The 15,392-nt window shown below is 26.0% G+C and overlaps 1 protein-coding gene and 1 long non-coding RNA gene across 3 annotated transcripts; both read left to right on the forward strand.

The window, feature by feature from the left end:
- The first annotated feature begins 765 nt into the window (after nucleotides 1-765).
- Nucleotides 766-7,056, forward strand: LOC132952583 (dentin sialophosphoprotein-like). Of its 2 annotated transcripts, none has more exons than XM_061024910.1 (9): nucleotides 766-954; nucleotides 1,208-1,353; nucleotides 1,528-1,715; nucleotides 2,467-2,646; nucleotides 3,461-3,710; nucleotides 5,353-5,540; nucleotides 5,920-6,084; nucleotides 6,359-6,547; nucleotides 6,809-7,056. In XM_061024910.1, the coding sequence occupies exons 2-9, from the start codon at nucleotides 1,347-1,349 to the stop codon at nucleotides 6,923-6,925; spliced, it is 1,284 nt and encodes a 427-aa protein (XP_060880893.1). In that variant the 5' UTR covers nucleotides 766-954; nucleotides 1,208-1,346; the 3' UTR covers nucleotides 6,926-7,056. The 2 variants fall into 2 exon arrangements, with proteins under 2 accessions (XP_060880893.1, XP_060880894.1); XM_061024911.1 differs by having other exon boundaries at nucleotides 2,467-2,637.
- A 4,136-nt stretch (nucleotides 7,057-11,192) lies between these two features.
- LOC132952414 (uncharacterized) lies at nucleotides 11,193-15,377 on the forward strand. Its single transcript, XR_009665466.1, has 3 exons — nucleotides 11,193-11,240; nucleotides 12,001-12,210; nucleotides 14,481-15,377. It is a non-coding gene; the product is annotated as an uncharacterized LOC132952414 (long non-coding RNA).
- The last annotated feature ends 15 nt before the right edge of the window (nucleotides 15,378-15,392 follow it).

The raw sequence follows: 15,392 nt of genomic DNA on the forward strand, positions 1-15,392 counted from the left end.
CCTAGGTCCTAGGTACCTATAGATAGTTGATTGTGATTCAAAAATAGGTGGCAATCATAACGTAATGCATTACTAATGAAAAGTAATAAACTAAAATAGAAATGTTAACACGAATTTATTGTAGTTTTTACATTTTTACACAACCCAACAATATAATTTATTTGCATGAATACCCAAAAATACATGATTATTTTTATAAAAAGTTAAACTAACTATAGATTTAACATAACGGATATTGGAAGATAATGTCTTACAATGAACTATGATGATGCTTCCTTAAAATAGAAACTAAATATTTTTTAAATTAATTATAAATTATTTTTTTAAATAACAAAAGGGAACCGCAATTTAAACTATTTTCAGGTAATTCATTTCAGACCTATATGAAGAAAATGTCTGCTAGATTTTTAGATTATTAATGAATGGTATGATTATGTTACTGTGCCGTGCAAAATAATGTTTTGGTTTATACCTATAGGTAGTAAATGACTAATGATATTGCTTTTGTATATAAAGTGTAATTTGCTATAGTTATTAGTTATTTTATTATTTAATATTAGGATTTAGGTATGTGCAATGTGCATAGCTGCTGCTGCAGTAGCATCGCTAACCACGATAAATTCAAACAAGCCAATCAGAGATGATCGGCACTAGCTATATTCATGGTGGGGTTTTATTAGACGTCCGTGCGGTGTCTTTATAAAACAGCTTATAAGCTTTTTGAGTTGGCCGATTAGTACAATATCTCCAGTCACCACAGAACAATCATAAATCCTTTTTCGTTGCACACCTTTCGATCACTGACCGACGTGCCGGAAACCAAAGCATTCACTGTTTGTTCTCCCGCGGGCCACGAGTTCCAGCTGCACCATCCGTACACCGGTTATACAGGATATATAATATTATTATTATATAATAATATAGTGTTTTAAATACGTATAATAGTTGAGTATAGTAAGTATAACATTAAATGGGAATTATTTATTATTTAAGTATATAGTGAAATTGTTTATTTTGATCAAATAATAATTTGAATTTTGAAGTTGCATCAAAATTTCAAAAATTATCGAATTTTTTTTTACATATAATACGTATAGACTTATAGTAAATTTATTAAATGGCACACTATTAAGTCCACTAATTGTCCAGACTATTATTATATAAGTATATTCTTACTATAATCAAAATATTTTATTTTGCATTTTAGTTTTTTAAAATCATGACGAGGATTAAAAAAATAAAAACAGTTTCCAACAACGAAAATTTTAATAAAACTGTGGTGCAAAAAACAAAAAAAATCAAACTCAAAAGCCAAACGTTTAAGGGATGTATCGAATTATTTTAATATGAAAGGTAAGAAATGCATTACAAATTACTAAGCTAAATTTAAAAAAATTGTAGTCGATGTCTCATCTGAAATTGATGGGTCCGTCTTACAAACATACAAAATAGTCAGTAATAACAGAATTCGGCAAGCCCAAATGTATAATAATTATTTATACATCATTTTATTCACAATTATTTCAGAAAAAAACGCCAGTGAAAATAAATCTGAGTCGAAAAAAAGTAAAAAGATAAATAAAACAGATACGTTGAGTATGAGTTCTTCAAACACAAAAATGGAATCAGTTGGATATGAAAAGAAACAAGGTACTGTAGAAAAAATTGAAGAAAACTCATCAAATTCACACGATAAAGATGACAATGAAACAGCAGTAAGTATAAATATTATCCATTAATACTAAAATAATACCCAAAGTAATTAATAAAATATCGATCTGCTATAAGTATCTACAACAAACTCCTGCATATATAAAAGAAATAAAATTATCAATATTCGAAGTTACCTATTTAAAAATGTCTACATTTTCACTATAATATATTTGTTATCTATTTTTCGAAAACAAGAAGTAGTGAAGTACAATATTTCAAGTTTATAGAAATAATTTTTTTTTACATACAATCTAATATGTAGTAGAGTAAAATATGATAAATATATTGAATAGCATACTAGGTCTAGACTAATTATTTAATAAGTTTATTCTTAACGTGTCTAATTTAAATATTTTATATTTAATTTTAGTCTTTTAAAGGTCTAATGTTAGATATTATACATATTCCAGTTTTTCGTAATATTTTTAGTTTTACCAGATTATTAAGAAACTAATTTGTTGATTTTACCCCCCCCCCCCCCCCCCAAGTACTAACTAGATATAATTAGAAACCATCCTAAAAGTTTAAGATCGTAACATTTTTTACTTATATATAAAAAATGTTTTGTGAAAAATAAAAATAATTATTAAGAAAATAATCATCTGCTAAAAATTTAAAAAAATTTAAAATAAAATTCTCAATATTGAAAGACTTAAGACTTGAAAGTTACAAATACCCTATTCAACGTTAACATTTAAACAAAATCTATTGATTTAGTATTTTTAATATCATTGTTTCCCTTTTATTTTTTAGAAACTTGAAATAGTACAGCTGAATATGAATTGTTTGGTAAAATTAGAAGATTATTATATGATGGAAAGTCAAAAGATAATTAAAACAGTAGAGTCCGAAATGAAACAATGTACTGAAACAACAACTGAATACTCATATAATTTACCCGATAAAAATGAAGGAATACCTGTTGTAAGTGCAGTAAGTATAAAATAATTCTTTATATATTAATACTAAAATAATACTTTACAGTATCATATCTAGGATTTTTTCAAGTGGGGGATATACAATTATTAATAGACCTTCAGTAAACGCATATTCTATTTATATTATTATATACATTATGCATGTTGTATTGTGTACAAAATTTGGTCTCCAGGGGAGATATGACCCCCATATCATAAAATAATTGTTTATATGCTAGGTCAAATATAAATATGGTTATTCGTTTTTAAATTACAATTAAAGAATAAAATCTATTTAGTCAAATATTGGTGTTACATGAATATTCCTTAATATTTTTATTTTTTCTCGATTATTAAGAAAATTACTTGCAATTTATTCCCCAAAATACCAACGAGATATACATTTAACTACCATTCTCGAAGTTTAAGATTTTATCATTTTTTTGTTCTATAAAATATGTCTTCTAAAATACAAATAATATAAAAAAAAAAATAAATTATTAAAAAAATATCGATCCGCTATAAGAATTAAAATAAAAATCCTAAAAATATAAATAAAAAAAATTCTCAATGTTCAATGTTAACAATTTAAAAATATCTATTTAACATTTTTATTATAATAAATTCGCCTATTATTTTTCAGAACCAAGAAGTAGTAAAGTATAATTTCAAGTTTATCGAAATATTTTTTTTTACATAATATACATTAAATATGTAGTAGAATAAAATATGATACATATATTGAATATCATATTATGTCCAGACTAATTATTATATACCTATGCCTATTCTTAACGTATTTAATTTAATTATTTTATTTTGCATTTTAGTCTTTTGAAAGTTCAGGGTATAGAAAATCTAAAAGCACAAAAATGGAATCAGTTGGGTATGAAGAGAAACAAGGTACTTCAGAAACACTTCTAGAAAACTCATCAACATTACCAAACACAGATGACCATAAAGGATCGGTGCACAAAAAATCTAAAAGCAAAAGAGTTACTTTCAATAATATTGAAAACATAAAAAAAAATACTTCAAAAAGACACCTCAGGGATAAATCAAATAGTAGTAATATAAAAGGTAAGAAGGAAATTACAATCACATAATATTACTCATCTTAACTAGCCAATGTGATTTACCAATTTTGTATTGTGAGCATTAATACTAGAGTGAATTAACTAATTACTAAACTTAAAAGTTATTGATAAGAAAATAAATGTGTTGGTTTTTAGGATATTTTAATTTTTAATCAAGTTATGATTCATGAATTATAATATAGTTTTTTTTTTATTTCTGAAAATTTATAATCTGTATTTCATAACACAATAAGTAAAAAAGAAACTGACATAAGTACATAACACTAAATAAATAATAAAAACAACACATGAAGCACAAGATGAGGGAAATCATCCATGGATCCGAATATAATATATACATTTTAAAATACTTATAACTCGCTTGGGATTCATTGTATAAATATTATAATAAGCAACATACATACACAGATAATCGTTAAAAATATATAATTATAAAAATAATAAAAAAATAAAATCGAATAGTGATAATATGCAATTTTATTTTTTGTGTTCCATAACGTAAAACTACTAAAACTATAAAAGAACAAAATTATCTGTTTAGCTTATAAAATGTTATTTGATAACATTTCATAAATAAAAGAACCTACTGCAGGATCCACCGCTGCATAGAATCAAATTGAGGGGGGGGGGGGCTAATAACAAAATTCGGCAAGCCCAAATGTATAAAAAGGTGGATAAGTGGATATCGCTCTGCTGTACAGTAGGTTACAAGTGGGTCACTGTAATGGATGGTGTTAAATTTGAATTCAATGATATAATATCATTGTATAAGAAAAACGATTCTGAGCGAAAACGGTCAGTCAGCCTATGATATTACCAAGTATATTTGATGATATTGTGAATAAAGTAATTCACATATAACCTATTTACGTGGAGCCTTGTTTTAAATTTTCAATCCTTAGCCATAAGAGTTAAACATTTTATACATTTTTAACTAGAAAATAATTAACAAATTATAAAATTGATAAATGTTGTCAAAATTTGAACTTTAAATGCTTATAAAAAAAAATTGTGCCTATGTATTTTTAATATTCTTTAACTACTATTAGAATGATATATCAGGAGCCTTATATTAAATTTTCACGCTTTTTTACCCAGCAAATAAAATTTGATTGATATTTATAGAAAAAAAAACTAAAAAAATTGAAAACTGGCAACGTCCGTAAATAGCTCAAAAAGAGTCAAAATATTTTCAAAATGTCATCGTGTATAGAAAATGCTAATATAAACATTCAGTGAAATTTTCAAGTATCTACAGTCATTCGTTTTTTAATTACAATAAAATAAGAAAATTGTTACATGAGAAATCGAGTAATTATCAAATGTTGTAAAAATATAAATTTCAGACGCTCATAAAAATTTTGTTTAAGTTTCTTCTAGACATTTTTTTTTTGATAAAGGTAGACAAACTTATGAGTAATCTTATATTACATTTTCAAATCTTAGATTTAAAAAGAAAAATTTTTATGAATTCTCAACTCAAAATAGTAAAAGGTGTTGACAGACACAAAAATAAAAAAAAAATAAAAAAAAAAAAACACACATCATTGTAAAATCAATACATTCATCGCTTCAATCAGAATCTAATAATTATTTATACATCATTTTATTCACAATTATTTCAGAAAAAGATGCCAGTGCAAATAAATCTGAATCGAAAAAAAGTAAAAAGACAAATAAAACAGATACGCTGAGTATGAGTTCTTCAAACATAAAAATGGAATCAGTTGGATATGAAAAGAAACAAGGTACTGTAGAAAAAACTGAAGAAAACTCATCAAATTCAACCGATAAAGATGACAATGAAACAGCAGTATGTATAAATATTATCCATGAATACTAAAATAATACCCAAAGTTATTAATAAAATACCGATCTGCTATAAGTATCTAAAACAAACTCCTGCACATATAAAAGAAATAAAACTATTAATATTCGAAGTTACCAATTTAAAAATGTCTATTTTTTTTAACATTTTTACTATAATATATATTTGCTTATTATTTTTCGGAAATAAGAAGTAGTAAAGTACAATATTTCAAGTTTATAGAAATAATTTTTTTTACATACAGCTTAATATGTAGTAAAATAAAATATGATAAATATATTGAATAGCATACTAGGTCCAGACTAATTATTTAATAAGTTTATTCTTAACGTGTCTAATTCAAATATTTTATATTTCATTTTAGTCTTTTAGAGGTTTAGGGCGTAGAAAATCTAGAAGGTTTATCAAACTCACAAAAATGGAATCAGTTGGGTATGAAGTTGAACAAGGCACTACAAAAATAATTCTAGAAAACTCATCAACTTTAGCAGATATAGATGACAACGAAACAATACTTACTGAAAGTGCTGTAAGTATAAATATTATCCATTTATACTAAAATAACACCCATAATATTATCAACTACAATTAGAAACCATCCTAAAAGCTTAAGAATGTAACATTTTTTTCTTATATAGGTATAAAAAATGTTTTGATAAAAATAAAAATAATTACTCCGCTAAAAATCTTAAAATAGTTCGAGACAGAAATAAAAGAAAATTCTCAAAATGCAAAGTTATCATTTAAACAAAATCTATTTATTTAACATTTTTAATATCGTTTTATCACCTTTTATTTTTCAGAAACTTGAAATAGAACAGAATATGAATTTTTCGGGCAATTTAGTAAAATTAGAAGACACAATGAAAAGTCAAAACACAAACATTTACACAGAGGAGCCCGAAATGAAACAATGCACTGAAACAACAACTGATTACTCATCAAATTTATTAGATACAGATGACAACGAAACAATACTTACCGAAAGTGCAGTAAGTATAAATATTATCCATTTATACTAAATTGATACCCATAATTTTATCAATAACTATTTATTAATTACAGATCGTAATATTTTTTACTTATATTATATGAAAAATGTTTAAATAAAAAAAAAATTATTAAGAAAAAAATCACCCTTCTAAAAATCTTAAAAAAAATCGAAATAGAAATAAAATAAAATTATCAATATTCAAAGTTAACAATTAAACAAAATCTGTCTATTTATCATTTTTTCGCCTTTTATTTTTCAGAAACTTGAAATGGAATGTTCATCAAATTCCAATAATAAGCTCAAAAGAAAATTATCTAAAGTTGAAGTTATAGTTGAAGTACTACAGGATTATCTAAAACGTTTTAAATCTTCATAAATAAATAAATATTATAACCCATACGTTATAAATTTGGATACATTTTACTTATTTATATTATTTTATTGTATTATTAAAGCATCGTTGAGATGCATATTTTTAAAAATATTTTTTACAATGTTTTAATTATTTATTTTTTGGAATGTTAAATTAATTATTAGTTAAATTAAAAATTATAAAAATATATAAAATAAATTTTATATTTTAACATGAAAATATATACATGTTCATTGTTCAGTAACAAATCATAGCAATCTGATTGTCTTGTTCATGATTGCCTGACGCCAGTAGTGACATCGAACACTTGTTTTAGGTTGTGACTGGTGAGTGGCGGTGGTCCTTAAAAGCTAGTATATTAATACTAAACCTTATAAATTAGTTATTATTTGACATAGCATTAAGTATATATTTAATTTTGTAATTTTATATTTTTGTAATAATAATTGTTTATTCGGTTATTAAATCTATAGGTAATGTAAAGATATGCAAGAGTGAATACACAGCAGTTGGTATAGGAACTTAAATTTGTTTTTCCATAATGTACTAATCCACACAATTTAATTAATATAATTAATACAATATATAATATGTGAATATATATTAATTGGGTAATGTAGAGGAGGAAAGCCCCCAACTGGTTGGAAATACAAAATTTTCTGATGGTGTCTTTGAAACAGCCTATTGGTGCAACTAGTTTTCACCTATAATAATAAAAAATTTTTATTGTTTTCTGTTTTGCCCGATTTTGGTATCGGTGTGGTAAACATTGGCAATTTATTATGTATTCGATATTTTGTTCGTAAAAGTGATGAAAAAAAAAGATAGGTACTACTCTAGAGCGCTCCTCACGAATTGCCTCCCATTGGCCACCTGACCCTCGAATTACCTACCGGGAATTTTATTTTTTTAAATAGTTATTTGAATTGCCTTTAAATTTAAGTAATATTATTCACCAATCACTATTGAATCACCTCCTATTTTAGGTAAATCTTAAAAATAATATTTTTGAACATTACGGAATACGGAAATAAATATAATAATCGATAGCTATACACGTACAACTATCGATATATTAATTAATAATCTAGAATTGTTATGGGAGGAAATTCGAGTGAAAAAAGATCACCTACCTAAATTTTGGAGATAATTCCAGTGTCACCCTACTCTGTTATATATCAGATGTAGTGTAGCCGTATGGGTAACTGTGGATGTGTTAAATTGTAATTCAATGATATTATATCATTGTATATACGTATAACGATCCTGACCGATGATGGTCTGTCAATTAGTTATCACCAAGCATATTATATTTTATGCAGTAATGTAGTCCTAAAAAAGTTTATGGGTACACACCTTAATCATTTAAAAAAATAATGTGGAGGACTACATACAACTTCGTACGTATATCGTACGTACGAATTTCGTTGAGGGTACACGCATAAATATAAAATTAGGAGGTGGGTACACCACTGATTTTATGATATTATTGCTATTAAAATAATTTAATTGTACTATTAGTACTCCAGTAGGTTGAATTAATTTTTGCCATTTGCATTTGAAAATATAATTGATTTGAACTTTTAATAATGTCTGTAAAAAATAACTGTATAATAGATTTTTATAATTTTTGGTTACAGTATAGACTATTTATGAGATTTCTTATTTTAAATATTCAATCTATAAACAATTCAAAAAGAGTCAAAATTGTATCATGTATAAAAAAATTTAAATGAAAAAATTTGATGAAAATTTAAAATATCTAAAATTTGAATTTCAAGCGCCCATATAGAAAATTAATTTGACTTTTCATCACACATTTTTTTTGTTATAGGTAGAACGATTTTATACAATTTTAGATTCTGAGTGGAACGATGAATGTAGGTATTGATTTTACAATGATGTGTGTTTTTTTTTTGTCTGTGTACACGATAAGTAGTCGAAATAATGATTCGATTTTCAACTTCAGTATCATATTCGATGGGAAAGTGAATATTGTTCAAGTATTCGGGAGGTCAAATTTTAAAATTCTCAATAGTTTTGAAAAGCGCCGGGAAAAACAACATAAAAGAAAAAACATTTTAAGAAAAACAGGAATTTTTACGCAAAATCGGTTTTCCACAAAATCGATTTTGGTTTTTGGTGTAACTCTAAAACATACATGAAATTTTCAATGGTCGTTTATATTTGCATTTTCTATACACGATAAAAATTTCAAAATATTTTAATTTGTTTTGAACTGTTTAGGGACATTTTCTGTTCCAGTTTTATTAGTCTTTTTTCTATGAATGTTAATAAAATTTTATTTGTTTTGTAAAAAAAATTGAAATTTGAATACAAGGTTCCTATTGTATTGTTTCAAAGGCAGATGAAAAAATTAAAAATCCATGGTCACAATTTTTTTTATAAGCATTTATGGTTCAAATTTTGACAACATTTACAACATTTATTAAATTTAAAATTTAATAATTATTTTGTAATTAAAAATTTATAAAATGTTCAACTTTTATAGCTAAGGATTAAAAATGTAAAACAAGACTCCACGTAAATAGGTTATATTATATAAATTACTTTATTTACAATAATATCATCAAATATACTTAGTACCTATAATATCGGCTGATGACTGACCATTTTCGCTCAGAATCATTTTTCGTATACAATGATATTATATCACTGAATTCAAATTTAGCACCATATATATTACAGTGACCCACTTGTAACCTTATGTACAGCAGAGCGACACCCACTTGCCCGCCTTCTTTAAATCTTAGATATAAAAAGATTTTTTTGAATTTCTAATGATTACAAAAAAAATTTGCAAATTTTTGAAAATTCGTTGAATTGTATACAATTTTAAATTCAGATGCTTATTTAAATTACTGTGGATTGGTGCTCAATTCTTTTAAAGTTCCGTTAGTAAAACTTATGAGAAACCTTGTATTGCATTTTCAAGTTTCTTGACCAAGCAAAAAATTATTTATCGACAATAATTATAAAAAAACTAATGAAAATCTAAATTTTTAGTACAAAATATTTTAAAGTTTCTACGACATTAAACCAGAAAAACGAAATTGGTTTTGTCGAATATTAGTCTTGCGTAAAATTTGGATGTATTTAAATCAAAATTTGAACGATTAGTTTCTTATAGTTATTAATATGTTTATACTAATGATAATAATCCTTAAAAATGGTTATACAGAAATATAAAATTGGTTTTAATATTAAATCTATAGTATTTGGACCATTTTTACAAATTATTAATGTTTATAGATTAATATTAATCACTAAAATGTTCAAATCTCGATAATCCCCACATTTTTTTTCCATCCTGGACCTATTATCCTTAATTATACACAACGTCAAACAACTCGAAAACTTCAAATTTTGAATTAGCTTCGTAATCATTTTTAGAAAAAATAACTGCTAAATAATTTACAGTATTGAAAATGGTGGTTCTCAGTTATTTATTTGTAAACAGAATCTCTACAAGACACTCCTTAAGTAGTACAAAAAATGTCAAGAATTTTAAAATATGGTCCTCAGTATAATTAAAAATTCTAAAAATTAAATTTTGAATAACTATTGTATTATTAAAGGAAAAAGGGGGTGAGCATGCTTGGCTAATCACTCTGTATATAAGTAGTAGCTGTATAGTAGGTGTGAATATAGATTCGTGTCAATAATATATAAAGACAATATTACAGACTATAGTTTACATGTGTCTATCTACGAATAATATTTATTGAATTACAACAAAATAACTTACCTACTATAGTGCATTAAGAAAAGTTTCAATCCATGTATATTGTGTATTTGTGTATATTTGTAGGTTTCTGCAAGAAAAACTCACGTGGAACCTTGTATTAAATTGTCAAGCTTTTTCTCACAAACAAAAACTGTATCATATATACATAAATAATAATTTAATTTAATTTCGAAAATTTTAATTTATCATATACTATATTAATGTAGTGTCCAACCTATATTGTTGTAGTTAAATCAAAAATTGTTATTTTTACTGTTTTACCAAAATCATCGTTTTGCATTAGTTATGTACTTATGTCATATTTTGGGCTGTAGTTATTTATTATGTCAAATAATCTCACAACTGTGGTCTGGCCGTCTGGGGTGACAAAATTAACGGCACTATCGATATCAAATAAATATAGGCAAATAATTATTGTATTTTAGATAATAAAATATAATTATCCCGGACCTTATCGTTACCGATACGATCGTCACGACTACGGAGCTGACATTCGTTATTCCGTCTTCCATCGCTCTGCACCAAAAGTTGTCACCAAAAACTTTGCAGGTAAATGTAATATTATGTCTCTATGTCTCTATGTTTATTTTATAAACAAAACGTATTAATAATAATATGCCATAATTCATATGTCATAAGCATAACTCATAGTTATTATTATATTCCTATATTAACGATTTTTGTTGCCAGATTTAAAAAATTTAAAAAATTTAGTTGCTACATTTTTTTTCGACTGTCAAATCTCTAAAAATGTTTTTTTCTTACCGAAAGTACCTATACTTTGAATTATAATAAAGGGTCATTAGTTTTTATGATGGATCCAACATATTTTATTTTCTAAAAAATAATTGTACAAAAAACAAGTGATAATATGTCATATGTGATATGTGCATCAAGCATCTATACTGTTTTAATAACTCAAAACAAAAAGGGATAGATATGGCCATAGCGGGACATTGATCGGAAAACGGGGAATTTGGGTGTTTCAAATAGAGTTGCATTATAGAGACAACAGTGGCGGATCCAGGGGGAGGGGCAATGGGAAATTTTGTAGCCAGTTTTGAAACTTTTTGTACTTTTGCTCCCCATGGTCCCCCCCCCCCCAAAAAAAAATAAATAAGCCCTGGATCCGCCACTGAGAGACGACTGATAGATTAAAAGAGCTTAAAATGCATTACCGTACTATATAAATGTATTATACAGGCCACTGAAACCATCAGTCAACCCTAAAATGATTTGTAAATAAGCTGAATAAACATGTCTCAGTCGTGAATGGTGTAATAATACGATTTTATTTCACCCTTTACAGAATTGAATTATTTAAACTCATATATCTGCGAAGAACAAGAACAAGATCAAGAAAACAAGGACGGTTATTTTTATAGTTTGCACTGTAATACCACCGAAATTATCAACAAAATTTAAGTTAGGTACCATAGTAATAACAATTAAATCGGACCGCATCATAAAGAGTAATAACAGTTGCAATTCAAAGTCTGAAAAAACGGTCTGGTGACAGGTGAGAACATTTATTAATGACACGTCACTATCTATTATTCAGTTATTGTTAGTATAGATAGATATAACTACCTCAAATATACATTATAACTACCTTAGTTATTTATTTATATTGAATAAGTTGTAGGTATACCATATTATACGCCTACTGCCTAGTAGGTAGCTATTAAAATTTAAGATATTATAGTAGAAATATTGTATTTTTTACAAACTTTTAGGAATCAATCATGTCGTCATATTTTTTTAAATATCCGGTAACGTCCTGCAATTCGTCCAACTCAATATTTAGTGGGAAAATGAAATAGTTTTGCTTATAACATTTCATCACGTTCTTGACTAATTTTTTTAGTCGTTTCAAATCATTAACGATAGCCGGAGAGCGGCGGGATCGTTAAAATTTGTTTTTCAACAAAATTACAAACACAAATATTCTTAAATAAAAAAAAAAAACCGGGCCGGGAGTTACTATATGACTCTGCTGTATAATATATTATAATAGGGTCAAGAGTAGGATGTAGGAACCTATCAGCTACCTCGTTATTGAATAAGTCACTGTAATGGATCGAAGTTTAAATACAAAGTGCAATGATGAATCATATGATATACGATTTTGAGCGAAAATACTTCCCATAAGGGTGTTTTATGATATATTTATATTGCTATAGGTATTATAGTAGGTAATTTATTTTACAATTCATAAATTCATAATAGGTAGGTTGAACTAATTGATGCCAATAACAAATTACATTTATTTTATTTATAGGTAATAATAATATTTGAATATTATTTTATACAATATTATATTACTAGCTGTTGTTAACGTACAAGTCGATAGGTACCGACGTAGGTGCCGTAGAACTGATGTGTGAATAGGCTCATGATACATAACTAAAAAATAATTTAAGAACTTAAGTACCAAATAATAGTTCCAATATTGAGGATATTAAATAATAATATACCTACGTATATACCTAATATATTTTGAATTATTATAAAATAACTAAACTCTTTATTTTAATTTTAAATATATCTATCCAATCGTGTAAAAATTTGTTCTTAAACATCACTTGAAAAAACCGTTCGTTAAATATAAATGCCTAAAATAATAATAACCACGGCAAGTATCGCGTCCATTGCAAAACAAATAACAATAATAAACATTTAGGTACCTATGACTTGCACTTCAAAGGTCGCAATACAATTTTGGGTATAGGTACCTAATTTTCTAATATACTTTAAATCGTATAATTAGTATTAAGTACCTATAGGTACAAATTATTTTGGAGATATGAAGCATAATACTTTATCAGTTATCACGGAAATAGCCAACAGCAGGGAATCCTAAATTAGACCAATTTGTCCATAATTGTTTGGATAGTAATTGCAAACGAATAAATATATGAAGAGGATGTCAGCGCAGTATTTGTTTTCCCTATCTGCAGTTCTACGTGCAACATATATTATAAAACCAAGGGGTAAATCCATAGACTTTATACTATACACTGTCTATATACTTGTAGGTACAATGTTTCGGATAAAACGCATTCTCGTTAAATCGTTTTTCTTATGATTTGTGAGGAATCATTGAATAAAATCACCTATTATGTAAAACATAAAGGCTAATTTTATTTGACTTTTAAAAAAAAAATTGTAAATTTAAATGGTTATTAAATTGTTTTGAGACGATATTTTGACAAGTTGATATGTCATAGCGATACCCTCATATATTATTATTATCTATCATTTTTTTCGGGTCATTTTACTACCCTCTAATGTTCGTATGCACTATAATGCAGTCAATTTGTGACTTGTGTGTCACAGAAATTGACTATGCATACGGGAGTAAAATAAAATAGATAAACTTCTTTGTTTTTCCGTTTATTTTAAAAAAGTCTGAGAATTTCTTAAATACTTAAAAGAACAATCTAGATTCAATTTTCTTTCAGAAGACATCCTCAAAGTTTAAAATCATAAATACAGACAAAAAAAAATTTAAAAACACATCATAGTAACAACTAACAATGGTGAATGCATTCATCACTCCACTCAGAATCTAATGGCTCTGGTGCCCGAGGGATATTGAAATATAAAGTATGACAAAATATGTTACCCTAATGCGGACTGAAACTATATCTGAATAAAATTGGCATCAATTACTCTAACCATCTTCACATAATTTACATCGATTTTTAATATTTTTATTTGAAATTGAATGTTTGTTTCATTTATAGAATCTTAAAATAATAAGTGCATATATTTTTTACTTTTCAGACAAAAAAGAGAATGGGAAAATTAGTAAAAAAAAAAACAATGATTTCACGTACTAACTTAAAAAGGTCACATTCGCCTTATCCTCGCCATATCCCTAAACCTGAACAAAAATCTGTTGTCACAGAAAAAGTTAATCTAAAAAAAAAGAAAACCCGAGATGCAGATAATTCAGAACTATTTATAATGAATTGTTCATTACCGATACAAATAAGTGTAGAAGTTATTACAAATAAAAATGAATCAAAAAATAAAGAACCACTCGAATACATTTCAGCAGAAGTAGTTAATATGGATTGTCCATCAAGCCAAAGCAAAAAGGTTCTTTCAAAAAAACTCCAGTCGGAAAAAATAAAAAAAGACGAAGACATTACTGAGGTATTAGAAAAAAATCGCAAATCAAATCGCAAACGAAAAGTCAATCAATCCGATTGTTATTTATATTATTAAAATGTTATTTACCTAATCATATAGTTTATCAGACAAACTAAATGTATTTTTCGTAGTTACCAATCTTCATTCTTCATATTTATTCTTTACCTACAATTTTAATGAATCTCCGTATTTAATATATAATATATAATATAATACCTATTTATAATAATTAATATTCAATTTTTTATAATTTATAATTTTTATTTATATTTCCCAAAGTGAATGTATTTTTTTCCTTTATTCAATCTATATTTTATAACATTATTATTAATCATCTGGAAAATGCACCTAAATATACAATTGTTTGCATAACATTCATAACAGGATTGTTTTATTTTTACACTTTTTTATTTACATAATTTTCCATATTCATCATCCTTTTTTCTTTGGATAACCAGTAATTATTTAGTATTTTTGATAACTGCACAGCTATTACCTATATAATATATTACAAAACTATCCTAAGTTTGACATAGATAA

The sequence above is a fragment of the Metopolophium dirhodum genome, chromosome 9, assembly GCF_019925205.1.
Source record: "Metopolophium dirhodum isolate CAU chromosome 9, ASM1992520v1, whole genome shotgun sequence".
Classification (NCBI taxonomy): Eukaryota; Metazoa; Arthropoda; class Insecta; order Hemiptera; family Aphididae; genus Metopolophium; species Metopolophium dirhodum.